Raw genomic sequence first — 18,169 nt, forward strand, 5'->3', positions numbered from 1 at the left:
TCCGGTTGAAGTTGTAACTGTTCAGTGATTTTTAAGACCTTTTTTAAGTCTGTACGTTAATTACTTCAGAAGAGTATCAGGATGTTATGAAAATAATTATCTTGAGAGAGGTTTTAAACTTCCATACAGCAATTACTATAAATAGTGGAAAGCCATAGAATCACTCTGAAACCAACTGTAGCTCATCCAAGTAGCATTTCCATAACCATCTGGTATGGATCAATGCACGAGTTCACTATCTGACGTTTTAGCGATGCCGTGTTATTTACGTGACCATAGCAACGAGTAAATTCGGCACCGCTCAAACGTCAAATTAGTGAACTCGTGCATGGATCGATGAACCAGTGCACGAGTTAACTAATTTGACGTTTGAGCGGTGCCGAATTCATTCGTTACCATGGCCACATAAGTAACACAGCTTAAACGTCAAATAGTGAACTCGTGCACTGGTCCATTATGGGACTCTGCACAAAAATCTTCCTCTCTCTTTGACTCTTTCATAAAATTTGTAAACAACAATGCCAGTAAACGTCAAAATCTCATACAAAATCAAAACAGTTCAGAGGCCTATTCAACTTAATTTCTGACTAGTTGTCCCGTCAAACTTCGTCTTGCCATCAAGTAGGCTGTTGAAAAACGCTATGCCCCATACAAAATGACATTTCCGTTCACTCTCGTTTTTCCGATTTTCCCGGTGAATATCCTCGGATTTTTATTCGCACAAACACGTCGGTACCCTTGACGAACAAAACGGAGAATGAATCATTCCAATCTGTTGAACCGTTCGTAAGCCATTTCGTGACATACAAACATCAATCCATTTTTATTTATATAGATAGATTTATATTAGCCACTTGATTATAATTTCATTATACAACTCTTTCTCACAAAACGTAACTACTTTTTTAACGCATTTATTCGAGTTTTTTTACTAGGCACATACACATATTAAATATACGAACATTTTAAAACCAATTCTAACACATGGACAGAAATATTGTTGTTGGCATCTAAACCAAAAGTTACGTATTCAATAAATAGCTTCAGCGCCAGATATTTCCTGCTTCTGCCTACGTTGGCCAGCCCTTGTAGGCGGAGATCGATGAATCTTATCCTTCTTCCTGGGGTTGCTTCCAACCGTAGTTGAAGATAATCCCACAAGGCAATCGTTAGAAGGCAAGCAGTGATTTTATGTTCTAGGTCTTCAACGCAATTAAGGTACTGATGACACATAGGACTGTGCGGTTTTGTCGGTAAAGAAGTGCATTATGTAAAATCTTCCCTTTCACTAGTAGGTAGTACGTAGATTGTTCTAGAGATGTTAGTTTTTTTTGTCAGTATATTTCTCCAAATTTTCGTCCAGTTTACTCTTGCGTATTTCTCGACAACTTTTAACCTCCTTAATTTCTCACGGTAATAGTTGTGCATAGCAGATGTCAAAGAATTTTCTCTAAGTTGCCCAGGCACGTTAGGTAGTTGCTTGGCAATGCAACAAAACAAACAAACAGAGATAGAGTACGGGGATCGCAGCTGGATTTGGTGGGTTTTGAAATGTGATAGTGATAGAAGAAAAAAAAACATGTGATAATAGACACCACTTCATCATTGACCAAGTTTTATTTCAGTTTATAAGTATCCATTCAAACTTTTCTGACAACAATTTCAAATTAAAAAAGAGCTATCAAGCTCTACTACATAATGCTCAATATGGTTTCTGATAAAACTTAGTGGAAGAACACCAATTTTAAAGATCCTTTTTTCAAAACTTAGAGCGCTTAGATAAAATTATAATGGTTACAGAAACATACCTAGAAAGTTTAAACAACCAGAAAACAGAATGTTATAAATAAAATCGCATTTTTTTTCGGTCTACTCCTGTTATTTAAGAAAGTGACCACTACTAGGTGGATTGATAGAATTTTTCAGTTTTCCTCAGATAAAAGTTGCTGTCAGATTTGACGAATGGAAGCCATTATGCGATAGCTTGATGTAGACATAGATAAATGATTGTGAAAACCAATTAGCCTAGCCGTTTGAGTGCACTTCATGGTGATACAATTATCAATTTGACGATTGGGTTGACCTCATACCCAACACTTCTGCTTGGAAAAATAAATATAACTAAATATTGCACTCTGAAGAACCTGAAGCTTTACTTTAACCTGTAGGGGAACTCAGGGTAAAACCGACACTGTGGGTAAGATCGACACCCTTTGATTTTTCATGTTTTGAGCAGATGTTCATGCAGTTTCCACCACGCTCTATCTTTATTTGTGAAATGTTGTGTTTCGGATGACATTACAACTGACTCTACCAATAAACTGCCAAAATAAACAACAAAATCATATTGGATAACATAGAAGCAACAGCAGTTGCAATATTTCGCTGTTATTCTTTAACTATTTCGCGTGTGAAATTTTTAAAATGTCATTATTTGTTCTGCGTCTACATCATCATTTACTATTATTACGTGCATACAAAACGAAGGAGAATTTAATTTTTGGGTTTTCGACAGCTGAAAACGCTATTGAAAAATAAATGTCCACTCGGGGTAAGATCGACATTTTCATTTGGGGTAAAATCGACACCTTTCTTTGCTAAACAATCTAACTTCAGGGAATCTTTCTTGTCGGAAGACTTCCTCTGTAGTTTATGTGAGTCTTTATTTTTGAATTCCAGTGAAGTTCATGGATGGCAAACTTGTTAACATGTAAAATATGACACTATATGACTTGCCACAAGCTATCATTAAGAATTAAAAAAAATATGTTTCTATGTTTCACGTTTAAACTTAATAGTTTGAAGAATGTTTTCTCATTTGAAATTGAAGAATTAATAGAATTTGAAATGTTTTCACATAAATTAATCTTATTGTTTATTTACAAACCATGAGGTTCGACAGTTTTTAATAACTGAAAAAAATTACACTTTTCTATCTTGTTGAAATAAAACAGTATTTATTTTTAAAACCAATCACTCGTCACAACTTCCTCTTTGTAAACATTTTATGAGAACAAAATAATCATATCCATGTGTATTCACCTTAATTTCATATTCTTAGCATAGGACATTTGAAATTTTCACATGTATTTAATGGATCTTCGGCCTCTCTTCAATAATTTACGTAATATGTGTAAAATCCTTTAGAGGAAGGGGTCATAAAAGCCTAAAGTCATGTTTAAACCATTCTTTTTAATATGCCATGTGATGGTGATGTTCACAACGTATAAATTCTAGTCAAAGTGCATGTGTCGGTTTTACCCGCACTCTCAATTGTCTCACCTAAACACGATGAAATATCAATTTGATTAAAATCACTATATAGCATTAATACATCATCCAGCGATCGCAAGGATTGATAGATTTATAACCAATAAGGTACCGTGGGGTAAGTGGATACAGAAAAATCAATAGTTAACTTCATTGTTATGTACAGCTAACGTGAATAATGTAATTCAAACTTTTTTCTGTGGATAACAAATGAGGGACTAATATACTTCGAATCATCGATTATTTCGATTTCTCTGATAGTTATTTATTGAGTATAAGGGACTTAAAAATTTGCACCAAATGATCCACTTGCCCCACTATGGTGGGGTAAGTGGATCACCAACAAAACAAATCTGTTCTCAAAACAAATGTGATGTAATTATGTATAGTAAGAATGATATTACTCTCCTTCTTATTATTAGTGCTAGTAATGGTACATTTTGATACTTTAAAATTAAAAAGTATCTTTATTTAATCAAAATATATTTAAAAATATGTAAACATTAGTTTACACTAATTCGCACATCAAAAAAACATTATAACTAGAATAATTTGGAGAAAATTCATCCATTTATACACATAAGTTATAAAGAAGCTTTGTAGGATTATTCCTAACGATGTTTTTGATAAACACTCGTAGTTTGAAGATAAATTACATTTATTTTTGAATAACAAATTGATTTTTTTTATTCTATTTATTAATATTTTTGTATCATCTGTCTAGAACAATTTATATGGTCAAATATGGTACGACAATATGTTTTCAATTGAAGAATTAGTATATTTCGGTATTTTGCAACTCAGCTTAGACAAACCACGAAAAGTTTTGTGTGAGTTTTGAAATTATTATTATTTTATATTTTTTTATACCAGAAAGGTTAAAAAAAAACTTTTAGGTGGATTAATTCAAATTCTCTATGGTCAATTTGACAAATTTAAGCTGGGAATGAAAAAAATAAAGAAAAACAACATTTGCGAATATTAAAACTTAAAAATAATCTCGTAAGCAGTCTGCTGATAAATGATAATAATACTTGATCCACTTACCCCACCCCATTAAAAAGTAGGTGTAAGTGTACCATGTACAATATATCTGTATTTATTTATAAAAATCACATATTTTTCATTGTGATTCATTCAATTAGAAATGAAATGCTCAACAGGTGTCGAAAAAACTAATAGAATTCGATTTTAGACAGAGACACAATGCATTTTTGATTGATGGAAAACAATTTTGAAATTAATTGATTTTTGCAGCTAACAAGTTTGCTTGTGTTAGTGTACGTGTAGTACCAGTTTTGCAATAGTATCAGTGTGGACGTGAGAATATAACCTAAACCGAAGCAATGGTGCGAACACATTCAACATATTCAAGAATTTATGCTTAATATTGACGAATGATCCACTTACCCCACTGATACACTTCCCCCACTGTACCTTATGTGATTCTACAACAATTTTAGGTTCGTTTAACAAGCAAAAGTACACCAAATTTATCAAAAAGCTTAGGGTGTCGGTTTTACCCCGAATTCCCCTAACCTGTTTAAGTGAGATAAAGTAAACTAAGCCTCTCACTGCTCTGCGATTACTTAAGATGCAGATGCACCGAAGCCATAGCTACAAGAGCACAAATCTAGAGAACCAGATAGCGGTTTGAGCTGAAAACTTAAGCGATTGGTCACCACCAGCGAGTGACTAATCGATCAAGTTTTCAGCTGAAATTTCTGCAAAGTCCACTAGTTGTGCTACAAAACGTCGTATTTAGTCTTTTGACTAAGTTTTATAAGCACAAAAATATATCGTTCTAAAAATCTTACTTCTTATGAATATATTATATTGCACACTGTGTCTAATTCAAATAATTCAAAATAGCGTTCATTTTCGTGGAAATTATAGCAGTTTTTGTCTTTGTGCATTTGTCAATACGAATTTTGGGAGGGTTATCCTACTTTGAAATTTTGCAAAACATCTTTTTTTTAAATGAACCAACAAACCCTGGAAATTTCAGCCCAATTTGAGAACATCTGTATAATATAGGGTTGCGACTTCCGCAGACACACCTCAAATTCAGCATTTGAATTGGGTTTAGGGACAAAATGTCGAGAAACAAAACGTCGGAAGACAAAACGTAGAATGCCAAAACGTCGAAAGGGATAAAACGTCGAAAGGACAAAACGTCAAAAGCAATGAATTTGCAACATTGTTTGTTGGACTTCTTTTTTTCTCACATCAGACTCGATTAAATATGCTTTGAATAACGTTTAGCACACAAGGAATCATTTATTCTTTCGGAAGAGAATCATTCTTACAAGAAACTTCGTTTCCATCAATTTCTTTCTTTTCGACGTTTTGTCCATCCGACATTTTGTCCATTTGACGTTTTGGGGTTCGATGTTTTGCCTTTTGACGTTTTGTCACTAAACCCTTGAATTTCCCTACAAAGCGTCATATTTAGTTTTTTGACCCATTTCGGTTGATAAGAAAAAAGTGGAATTGAAAATCACAAAATGTTTCATGAAAAACAGGGTTTTCTCAATTCAAAGCATTTGTCAGCACGACTATCGCTAAATTGGGCCCACTGTCCGTCCACTACATACGCACCGAGAAGCAGACAGTACCTTCTATACCATAAATGTTAACGCACCAAAAGGCGCTTGGGTTTCTCTATCTCTTTCGTTGTAAAAGCATTGAATTCATTGTCCCTAAAAAATAAAAACCAACGCCATCGTAGTTTAGAGTCTCATTTGATAGTTCAGTTTGAAAGAGTGAAGATCGTTAAATTAGATTACAATTTTCTCGAAATTTGCCAAAGTGAATTTGTAGTTACGGTAGTGACCGGTAAGCAGTACTTAATTAGAGCAAACGTCTTGATTTCTACATCAAACTTAGTATTGTGTTCTTTAACAGTGTGATAAATTACCACCCAGCACGATCAACAGCCCAAGAAGAATTCCATTACGTGTAGCAGCACTCTAGCAGAAATTTACACGTTTCGTTCGAACTGTGCAGTTCCGTGCTCTTACTCGATCCGACAGCATTTTCAATCTAAAAACAATGCCCAGTTAGAAGTTTATATGACATAGAGTAATCTTGCCAAATTTTAAATTAATCCGTATATTTTTACGATTGTTATAGCAGTTTTTTTTTTGTGATTTTGCGTATTTTATGACATGGCAGAATAAGGGGTCATTTTGCCCCACTTCTCTATAAAATAAAAATCTTCCTAAGAATTCCAAATAAATCGATTTTTTTTCATGTGTTTCTTTTATTCATCCAAGAATTCCTACCAACATTCATCCAAATTTATCGTTGGACACCCAGTATTTTATTAAAGTATTATTTCTCTGGAAATTTCTGCTGGTAATTCTTATTAAATTTAGCCTACAATTTTGTATTAACCATATTCAAAGTTTTCTCCAATACTTCGTGAAAAAATCACTAAAACGATACCGAATTAAATGATCATTACAAGAGAAAACTATATTACCATACTAGGAGGGAGGAGGTCTCCTTTATTGACACCCTCCCTCTCTTTGTACCTCTCCCTCTCTTTGTAGCCCACCCTCTCTTTTCTAGCAACAATACAAATAATATCAAATGTTAAGCATTACAGAGATAATTTTTCGCATTTCAAATACATTACAGCCAGCGTGAATCGTTACCGCACCCTTATATGTCCGCAAATTACACCAGCGCGGTAAGAAATGGTCCAATATGGCAGCCAATTTCAATATGGCCGCCAAATATTTTTATTTTTACAAATGAAGCTCCTATGTTTTCTCTTTCCAAAACCGTGTTATTGTAAAGGGGTTGTTGAAGAATTTTTCGAGCTATTGTTGCCTTTGGTTCTGCAAACCTGGAGCGTCTGTACTCCATGTTAGAAGCGGCTCACAACAGCGTCTGTTCCCCATGTCAGGGGCGGCTGATCATCGTCCGAGTGCCAGAGAAGGACTCTAAGCTAAACTGCGCACTATGGTCCTCCGAACATTTAGGGGGAATGGTCCTCCGGAAATCTAGGGGGTTGGTGTCAGGCCCTGCAAGCCAGCCGTAAAAAAATCAAGCAACGAATAATCAACGAGAGAATACGAACCGGGACAATCGGCGAAGACCACAGCGACGTAAAGGGACTAGCGATTGGAAGCTCGGTACGTGGAACTGTAAATCTCTCAACTTTTTTTTTCCTGTTTCTGTTCGGGATGAACCACTGCGACCAGTTTTCTTTGATCTTTTGTGGTATACCCGTGTCCTTTGTTTAGTGCATGTCGTTCTACTCCATTACTATTGAGAAATAATGAAGTAGTCGTTTTTGATACAAATATCATTCTTTACCATTTTGCATAGAGCCTCTTTAGAAAAAGATACCGCTATTTATACCTTTTGGAGAAAACAGTTTGTCACCATCAAACTCTCAAAAGCGCGCCCCTTAATCAGGTTCGGCCACTAAGCTGGTTGAATGATACTGATTTTGACCATGCATCGGTACTCTAGCGTATTGATCTCTCAACTTCATCGGGAGCACACGCATACTCGCCGACGTGCTGAAGGACCGTGGATTCGACATCGTAGCGTTGCAGGAAGTGTGTTGGAAGGGATCAATGGTGCGAACGTTTAGAGGTAACCATACCATCTACCAGAGCTGCGGCAATACACATGAGCTGGGAACAGCTTTTATAGTGATGGGTGATATGCAGAGGCGCGTGATCGGGTGGTGGCCGATCAATGAGAGAATGTGCAAGTTGAGGATCAAAGGCCGGTTCTTCAACTTCAGCATAATAAACGTGCACAGCCCTCACTCCGGAAGCACTGATGATGATAAAGACGCTTTTTACGCGCAGCTTGAACGCGAGTACGACAGTTGCCCAAGCCACGACGTCAAAATCATCATAGGAGATCTAAACGCTCAGGTTGGCCAGGAGGAGGAATTCAGACCGACGATTGGAAAGTTCAGCGCCCACCGGCTGACGAACGAAAACGGCCTACGACTAATTGATTTTGCCGCCTCCAAGAATATGACCATTCGTAGCACCTACTTCCAGCACAGCCTTCCGTACCGATACACCTGGAGATCACCACAGCAGACAGAATCGCAAATCGACCACGTTCTGATTGATGGTGGGCACTTCTCCGACATAATCGACGTCAGGACCTATCGTGGCGCTAACATCGACTCTGACCACTATCTGGTGATGGTCAAACTGCGCCCAAAACTCTCCGTCGTTAACAACGTACGGTACCGACGGTCGCCCCGGTATGACCTAGAGCGGCTCAAGCAACCGGATGTCGCAGCTGCATACGCGCAGCACCTCGAGGCTGCATTACCGGAAGAGGGTGAGCTGGACGAAGCCCCTTTTGAGGACTGCTGGAGAACAGTAAAAGCAGCCATCAACGATGCAGCTGAGAGCAACGTCGGGTACGTGAGACGGAGTCGACAGAACGATTGGTTCGACGAGAAGTGCCAGGAGGTTTTGAAGGAGAAGAATGCAGCGCGGGCGGTCATGCTGCAGCAAGGGACCCGGCAGAACGTGGAACGCTATAAACAGAAACGGCAACAGCAGACCCGCCTCTTTCGGGAGAAAAAACGCCGCCTGGAGGAGACAGAGTGCGAGGAGATGGAACAGCTGTGCCGGTCTCAGGAAACGCGTAGGTTCTATCAGAAGCTCAACGCATCCCGCAACGGCTTCGTGCCGCGAGCCGAGATGTGCAGGGATAAGGATGGGAGCATTCTGACGGACGAGCGTGAGGTGATCGAAAGGTGGAAGCAGCACTTCGACGAGCACCTGAATGGTGCTGAGAGCACAGGCAATGAAGGACGGGACAACGGAGGAAATGCCTTCGTCAGTACTGCGGAAGATGGAAACCAACCAGCCCCCACTTTGAGGGAGGTTAAGGATGCCATTCACCAGCTCAAGAACAATAAAGCTGCTGGTAAGGATGGTATCGGAGCTGAACTCATAAAGATGGGACCGGAAAGGCTGGCCATTTGTCTGCACCGGCTGATAGGCACAATCTGGGAAACAGAACAGCTACCGGAGGAGTGGAAGGAAGGGGTAATCTGCCCCATCTACAAGAAAGGCGACAAGTTAGACTGTGAGAACTTTCGAGCGATCACCATTCTAAATGCGGCCTACAAAGTATTATCCCAGATGATCTTCCGTCGTTTGTCACCCGTAGTAAACGAGTTCGTGGGAAGTTATCAAGCCGGCTTCGTTGACGGCCGATCGACAACGGACCAGATCTTTACTGTACGGCAAATCCTCCAAAAATGTCGTGAATACCAGGTCCCAACGCATCACCTTTTCATCGATTTCAAGGCGGCATACGACAGTATCGACCGCGTAGAGCTATGGAAAATCATGGACGAGAACAGCTTTCCCGGGAAGCTCACGAGACTGATAAGAGCGACGATGGAAGGTGTGCAAAATTGTGTGAAGGTTTCAGGCGAACACTCCAGTTCGTTTGGATCCCACCGGGGACTACGACAAGGTGATGGACTTTCGTGCCTGTTGTTCAATATTGCGCTAGAAGGTGTTATGCGGAGAGCCGGGCTTAACAACCGGGGTACGATTCTTACGAGATCCAGTCAATTTGTTTGCTTCGCGGATGATATGGACATCGTCGGCCGAACATTTGAAAAGGTGGCAGACCTGTACACCCGCCTGAAACGCGAGGCAGCAAAAGTTGGACTGGTGGTGAATGCGGCCAAGACAAAGTACATGCTAGCTGGTGGGGCCTAGGCTCGCCTAGGTAGCAGTGTTACGATAGACGGGGATACGTTCGAGGTGGTCGACGAGTTCGTCTACCTTGGATCCTTGCTGACGGCTGACAATAATGTTAGCCGTGAAATACGGAGGCGCATCATCAGTGGAAGTCGGGCCTACTATGGCCTCCAGAAGAAGCTGCGGTCAAAAAAGATTCACGCCCGCACCAAATGTACCATGTACAAAACGCTCATAAGGCCGGTAGTCCTCTACGGGCATGAAACGTGGACGATGCTCGAGGAGGACCTGCAAGCACTTGGAGTCTTCGAACGTCGGGTGCTTAGGACGATCTTCGGCGGTGTGCAGGAGAACGGTGTGTGGCGGCGAAGGATGAACCACGAGCTCGCCCAACTCTACGGCGAACCCAGTATCCAGAAGGTGGCCAAAGCTGGAAGGATACGATGGGCAGGGCATGTTGCAAGAATGCCGGACAGCAACCCTGCAAAGATGGTGTTCGCTTCGGATCCGGTTGGTACAAGAAGGCGTGGAGCGCAGCGAGCTAGGTGGGCGGATCAAGTGCGTATCGATTTGGCGAGCGTGGGGGAGAACCGAGGATGGAGAGATGCGGCCACGAACCGAGTATTGTGGCGTGAAATTGTTGATTCAGTGTTATCTGTGTAGATGTTAACTAAATAAATGAAATATTCGCCGTTTTGTGCATAGCAAGCAAATATACAATAAACGCCTCCTTCGTTTGGTAAAGGGGAGCGAACGGAATGAAGACAAAGTTGTTCGTTGACGATTTTGGATTGACGTTCGTCGTGCATTCTTTCGTCGATGACGAAAAGACGACCTGCCAGAGTTATTATACTGGATGACGATGTTTATTTTTTATTTCGTCATCCCACTGTGACAAATCTGACGATTGCCTGCCCTGACCGTGTCAGTGCCCGCGATGTGCAATGATCGAAAACGATATTTGCTTCCCGATAAAACGGTGGTGGCTGCCAGATGGAAGGAGCACTTTCAGCAGTTGTTGAACGGTGAATATGTAAATGTATTCAGAAATAGAATGAACAGTGGTCATGACGGGCAAGCTGTGGACACACCAACTATACAGAAGGTTGAAAAGGCTATCAGCGAGCTGAAGAACTGTAAGGCTGCTAGGAAGGACGAAATCTCGGTCGAGATTCGCAAGAACGGAAGTGAGCAGTACCAGTCGATCAACCGAGTACTTCTGCAGGTATGAAAGGACGTAGAAATGCCTACCGCTGATTGGTAGGCCTCATATGCCCAATCTACAAGTAGTGCACGGACTGGAGTGTGCCAATTACAGAAAAATTACCCTGCTGAATTAGGCGTACAAAATACTGTCGCGTCGCACATCTTGAGACCGCTCAAGAAGTTCTTCGTATGCGAATATCAAGCTGGTTTTCGTGAGGGCCGCTCGACAACGGACCAGATGTTTACCTTGCGAATGATCCTAGATAAGTTCCGCGAGTTTAACTTGCAGACCTACCATATATGATCCAGTGAATAGAAATGAGCTGCGGCAGATAATGTCTGAACATGGTTATCCGGCGAAATTAATTAGGCTGATACGTGCTACACTAGATGGTTCGAAATCAAGTGTTCGAATTGCAGACAAGGTTTCACCTCGATTGTAACGTTAGACGAAGCAGGGAGATGACTTCCAAATTCACTATTCAACCTTGCACTCGAGGGTGCTATTAGGAGATTTGGCGTACCGTCGTTGGGGGTGACAATGGGACAAAAAGGCATATGTACGATTTGTTTATTGAATAACTATCGCAATTTAGCTCCAATAAACTTCAAATTTGGTGTGTATGTACTTTGATGGTATATTAACAACTATTCAAAAAATTATTGAAAAATATGTATTCACAGCGGCACTACAAGTGAATGAAAAATGACCCAATCTCACCCCATAGAGGGGGTGACATTGGGTCACTGGAATTTAAATAACTTTGTTTTGAGAATATTATTGCAAAACCATTCACAGCTGAAAAATATTGATGAAAGACGAAAAGATATCTAAGATGTTTCACAAGTATGATAAACCCACTTAAAAGAACGATTTCACCAAAAATTTGAAGAGCTATGAGAAAATATATGAGACCCAACATTTATCGTCAAGTTTACATAAATATTCCTGTTTTGTTTCCCTCAAATTATCTTCAAAGTCTCATCCCCATTGCCATAAAGCCTATTCAGCATTTCCAGAAGTGTACTGAAACAGTGATTATTTTAAACCTTCGCAAATAGTTATATTACGGTGCGACATTACTCGATAAATACATTTCACACTCCCGGTATTTCAGCGATCCAACTCATTCGTACTTTCGTGAGATGTTTCTATTATATATTTTCAATGTTTTAGTCATCGTACCGAAAAAAAATGAAATTTTTGTGGAAAAACCAATTTGATTCCGGAAAACACTTGTGAAGTGTAATGAAAGGACTGTCAACCTTCTACTAATACAACGATAGAGGTTAAAGTACATGCGTTGTACTTTGCACAGGAGAAATTTAATGTTGTAAATTTTATCTTTTTTCAACATACAAGCTTATTGATATAGTAAACAAAAACTACTAATTTTAAAAATGTATATTGTGATGAATTATGTGTAATAATATGTTCCCTAACATATGAATGATTAATTCTAGTGATATCAGCGTTATTAGCTGAAATATTTCATAAATCATTATTTTCCGTTTTGACCCAATCTCACCCCCTAGACCCATTGTCACCCCCATCGACGGTAGCACTATGCTACCGTATGACACATGGTCTTTGGCTTTGCGGACGATATCCACCTTATTGGAATAGATCGCAGATCAATAGAGGAGGCTTTCGTGCCTCTGAAGAGAGAAACAACGAGGAACGGCATGACCATTAGTTCTACCAACACGAAGTACATGATTGCAGGTAGAGATACAGGTAGATTTGGTGGTGTAGGTGCTGAGGTAGTGTTTTCTGGGGATGTGTTTATGAAGTTGTTGAGAATTTGTTTGCCTTGGAAAGCTTATGAACTGTGACAACAACGTTACCTGCGAAGTGAAAAGTCGTGTTGTGGCTGCGAATGGTTTTTTTATGGACTACGTAACCAGCTTAGGTCCAGCAACTTGCAAAGGAAAACAAAATTCGCTCTGTATAAAACAAAATTCTTCCGATGGCTCCCTATGGGCGCGAAGCATTGGCGTTGAAAAAGGCAGATCGGAAAGCCTTCGGTCATTCGAGCATAAAGTGCTGCGGTCAATACTCGGTGGGATCTAGAAAATGGTGTGTGGCGTAGACGCATGAATCACGATAAGTCGAGTGTACGAATATGCGAATGCAATTGATTGTGTAAAATACGGCAGAACATTTAGTGCGAATGTTGGAAGAAAGAATTGCGAAAATAATATTTAGCAGGGAACCAGGTAGATGTAGACGACTTCGTGGAAGACCACGTGGCGACCCCTAACTTTCGTGGCAACTGGGAAAGGTTCGCCCAAGACCGACGAATATGGAGCTTCATAATGCACCCGGCAATAGCGTGACACTACGTTGAAACCATCAAGGTGCAAAGTAGGTATTCTGGGTTAGCGTAACTACTGATCTCCCTGAAATTCAGGAACAATGTTTCTCTAGCAAGCTCATAAACATTTTCCAAAACGTTCAAAATTCAAGTTTGTTTTTCTAGAATATTCATATTTAATAAATCTATTGAGATTTTGAATATTAGGAATATCGCTTTCTGGATGTAGCTGCAATTGTGCTAGACAATTTTTTATAAACTGTCCGTTCAGAACCAGATTCACATATACTTTAATGCCTCATGATTAGTAAATTTCATTTTAGATCCACGTTTCCCTACTAAGGGTTCGCTGACTCCCAAACATGTGAAAAGCTCGCTTAAACCACCAACGAGTCGTTTTCTTGAGATTACCTAGGTTGGGAAACAGTGTTCTAGAGCGTTACTGATTCGCATGAGAAATATGATTATTAAGGTGAAAAAGATTATAAAATATGATTATTAAGGTTTTTGAACTAAATTTCATCTGGAATCCATAATCATGAAGTCTTCTACATTCTCCATACATAAAAATAAACGAATTTATAATTTTTGGATGTTTTGGAATTAAGGCCAGTGTACGAGATTCGAACCGTCCGGGGAATTCGAATCATCACAGTTTATTAATTAGGGTGACATCCAAATAAGTTATTTCATATTAATTTCATAATATTTAAACTTCAAAGACTGCTCTAGATTGCACAAAATATCCGTACAGGGTTGATCTTTAACTCTACAATTTCTCGAAGAACTTCTTTGATTCTAGATCCTATAATTCCTTCGAGACTGGATCTACAGATCTACATGATATTTAAACGGGATAAAATGGCTACCTACATATTAATCATAAACTTTTGGGAGTATTAACCTTTGGATCTACAAAAGTAACCAATGATCTCACGAAGGTAATACCCATGGCTTTCACTCAAAAATTGATAAACATGTTTGGTTAAACGATGTTCACAAATTTTAACTAGTTGATGATATATAGTTTGATGAATGGCAAATTATTGTTAAATACACAGATTTTACCTCACTGTATTTCAATGCAGTGAGGTTGGAAACTTATGTATGAGTTACTATAGAAATCACTCAGGAAGTTTTTTAACCATTCCTGAAAAAAAAAATCTTAAAAGTTTCCTAAAAGATTCTTAAGAGAAGCTAGTTATTGCCGTTGTTTACAGAAACCATTGAAAGATTGTTTTTATTGCAATTTTAAGTATTCCATCAATGTGATACCCGTTGACGTTTGGCCCAAGGGTCCACGCGCACCTGGATTCGATGACCGCGACTCGGTGGAACGTACGCTCCAACAATCTTGATTCGCTTAGGTCGTTCTCGCCTCAACCAACGAATGCAACAGTAGTACACAATTTCTGCCAAACTTAACATGCTGGCACCCAACAGAAGTGTAAACAAACCTCCGAGCTCCGCTATGGCCTGATTGATTCCCAACATTTCTCGTCTCAGCATGGACGCGTAGTTGCGATCTTTGAAGGAAACCATCACCAAACTGGGGTCGACTCTGCAAAATAAATTGAATTGTATCATCTACTTCTACTCCTTCATATACATACCCATTAGTTGCGAAATCCAACTCCACGGGAAAATCGTGATAATTGAACACATCGTGGGATATCGCCACTCCGTAATCCACGGAGCTACACGACGGCATACAGTTACAGCTGTGAAATTTTACACCAGCTAGGTTGGCCCTTACCATCATTTCATACAGCGCTAGAAAAGAATTCTGATAGCAATCGATCTTACTGGCATCGCAGACCTTGGTATTGGTCGCCCGAGGCATCGAAAACTTAACGCAGCCACACTTTGTCAACGTGTAGTTGGAAATACATTCCGCGACGCAGTTGATTTGGTTGTACAGTTTGAAGAAGCGAAGTGATCGTTCATCGGAAAAGTAACAATTTCTTCGGAATGGTGACAGGTTTCTGAGCTTTTTAGAGGCTCTGGTCACTTTGGGGCTTAAATCGAGCATGAGCGTAGTCAATTTGTCCAAGCGGTAGAAACGATCGTCCGTCCAGGCAACTTCATCAGGGGTATGGACTGCTAGTTTGAAGCCTGTGTAAGTTCCCTGTGAGCAATTTAAATTGGTATTATTATGAATATCGGTGCTTGAGTGGTAAATGCTTCAAATACCGTGCACAGGGGTTCATAATCAATTTGTCTGGCTAACGATACAACGATCACCCCGGAAATCAAACCATTGGTCAGTGGAAGATTCGGGTAAGCATTCAATCCTGCTCCAGGTCTGTAGCCGTAGTCCCGAATCCAGTCCGATTGGGGCGCAATGTTGGAAAAGTTTAGAAAATCTGGAGAGATTTGGTCCACTCGATATATTTCGTGTAAGGCCAGCGAGTTGAAGGTGTAGCAAATGCCATCATCTACCAGTCGCTCCATCATAATGCTTTCGCAAGGGACTACCGAAGATCTCCACCAACATAGTACCATAAGACTTTTAAGGGAATGTACCATAGTGCGCAAGTCAAATACAATATCTTCTTTCGACGAATCTTTGAATTCTTTCCAGTTTTTAATGAAAGGACAGACGTGAGCTAAGGCTCGGAGCATCCTTACGCTTTGCTCATCGAGCGAAATATTCCGGCTTAATGTTTCATATGCTTGCGTCAGATTAAATACTTCAATACGTGATTTTATTAGAGGACAGATAGTGACTGCTGGGAACGGAACCGTTGAAACGGGTTCCAGTTCAGCGCCGTAGATTATGGTAACTGGATTGGCGTCCCATTTGTGATACATTGTCACAATGGAGAATACACACGCTCCAAGAGATGTCCCCATCCAGATTATCCACCAATATCTGAAACCAATTTACATTTAAATTTCTTAGTCGAGATCTAATACAGAAAGATCATGTCTGGTGATAACTTCCATTCAATTTCCCGGCTACCCTGCATCCAATTTCGGATATAGGGTTAGCCGATAAATTGCGAAGGATGGATGTGATCTACAGCCATCCCTTTGATTATTTAATCATATGTATACTTTTCAATTTTCGTCATTTGCTGCCTCGTAAGGAACCTGACGGCATACGTAAAATGCTTGGAACAGTATTCATTGAAAAAGCGCTTCCACAAATTGATTGTCGTCATTTTACACTTTTCGCTAAATTGTTGAAAATATAACTGAATTTTGAGGAAAGTTAGATCATGCCTCATCGTTGTGGTTTTAATTATAATTGATTATTCTTTATGCAGAAACTTAAACTTGTTTTCAAGCAGACCAGAGGTTCCCGAATCTCTGAACGATAATTAATAAGAGGATAAAAAACTACTCCGCAAAAGGTTTTATTCTCGAAACAGCTGATCTGTGATTCATACAACCAAAATATTGTTATAGCTTACAATCAGTGCTTTTTTATTTTTTGTATTGCATTAGTTTGTATAACACTCATATTATTCATAAATATGTGGGATATTAGTCCGGTTTGTCAATCAATCTGATTAAACTTCCAATATCATGAAGTTCCTAAAATGAAGTTTCTTCGTACAAGTTTTCATAGTTATATGACAATGAAAGAAAAGTTGGAGAACACTGATGCTTTGACAAACGCAAAACATTGTTAATAATTGATTATTATAGCCTTAATGACAATCATCTAGTTTAGCCACAATAATTATCATGTTGTTAATAGCCGTTGTCATCATCATTAGAGACAACATGTACGTTGAAGCTTGTTTTTTAGTTTGCAAAGGAAAACGCTTTTGTAATAACATAGTTGTATTTTACAATTTAATGCACATGAAAAAATGAGTATTAAGCCATCAATCGAACATCATCAAGATACACCTGAAAATCCAATCACTACATATGATTTGTTCCGAATGAAGTTCAAAAAAATGCTTTGGCGAACCTTGGATTTGCATTCAACAACTTTGAAATTAGTCGTATCGTCTAATTGCGATGTTGTTGTGTCTTGAGTAAGCAAATGAAGAAAATTATTCTGAATGAATCGGTTACATGATGTCAGATACTCAATTTAGTTTTTGCAGACGCCAAGGAACGAACGATTGCCTTGCAACGTCTTCTTCAGATATTCAGCTTCCCTTTACCAAAAACGAGCATGGGTTCAGTATTTTTGGTATTACCCGAGCAAAAGCGGAATGTTGACCATCAAACCGTGATAATGATTTGATTGATCTTTTCATCTTTTAGAAAGATATACAAAATACATCAAAATTTTATTTCTGAAACTTCTGGGCCATAGCAAAATTTGATGTTAGCAGCTCTAATGAATAGTAGGGTAAATTTTAGATATCATTTTCAGATCTTTTGTCTCTTATGTCTATCATGTTAATATAACTTTTAGATACTTATATCAAAATTTGCTTTTTCGCCTGCTCGTGTAAATTTGCTCAGCATAGGTTCTTTCATCAATTTGGAACATTTTTTCATGTACAAGTTGTTGTCAGAGAAACATATGAATTTTACTAATACCGACTTGATAGCTTAATGAATTGGTTACATGAGTCTCCCCAGGGCTCATATTTGAGTCTTCTTGTGTATATTTTTTACGTGAGAGGTATATTTCGTGAAGGGCCCTTCCTTAGCGGAGTGGTTAGAGTCCGGGGCTACAAAGCAAAA

At 39.3% G+C, this 18,169-nt stretch overlaps 1 protein-coding gene across 1 annotated transcript; it reads right to left on the reverse strand.

Annotated features, from left to right (window-relative positions):
- Positions 1-14,773: 14,773 nt before the first annotated feature.
- LOC5574233 (pickpocket protein 11) lies at positions 14,774-15,699 on the reverse strand. The gene is given in 2 exon segments (XM_021854077.1): positions 14,774-15,017; positions 15,019-15,699. Coding segments are annotated over 2 exon segments (768 nt in total). The 5' UTR covers positions 15,543-15,699.
- Positions 15,700-18,169: the final 2,470 nt, after the last annotated feature.

This window comes from Aedes aegypti, chromosome 3 (assembly GCF_002204515.2).
Source record: "Aedes aegypti strain LVP_AGWG chromosome 3, AaegL5.0 Primary Assembly, whole genome shotgun sequence".
In the NCBI taxonomy this organism is placed as follows: domain Eukaryota; kingdom Metazoa; phylum Arthropoda; class Insecta; order Diptera; family Culicidae; genus Aedes; species Aedes aegypti.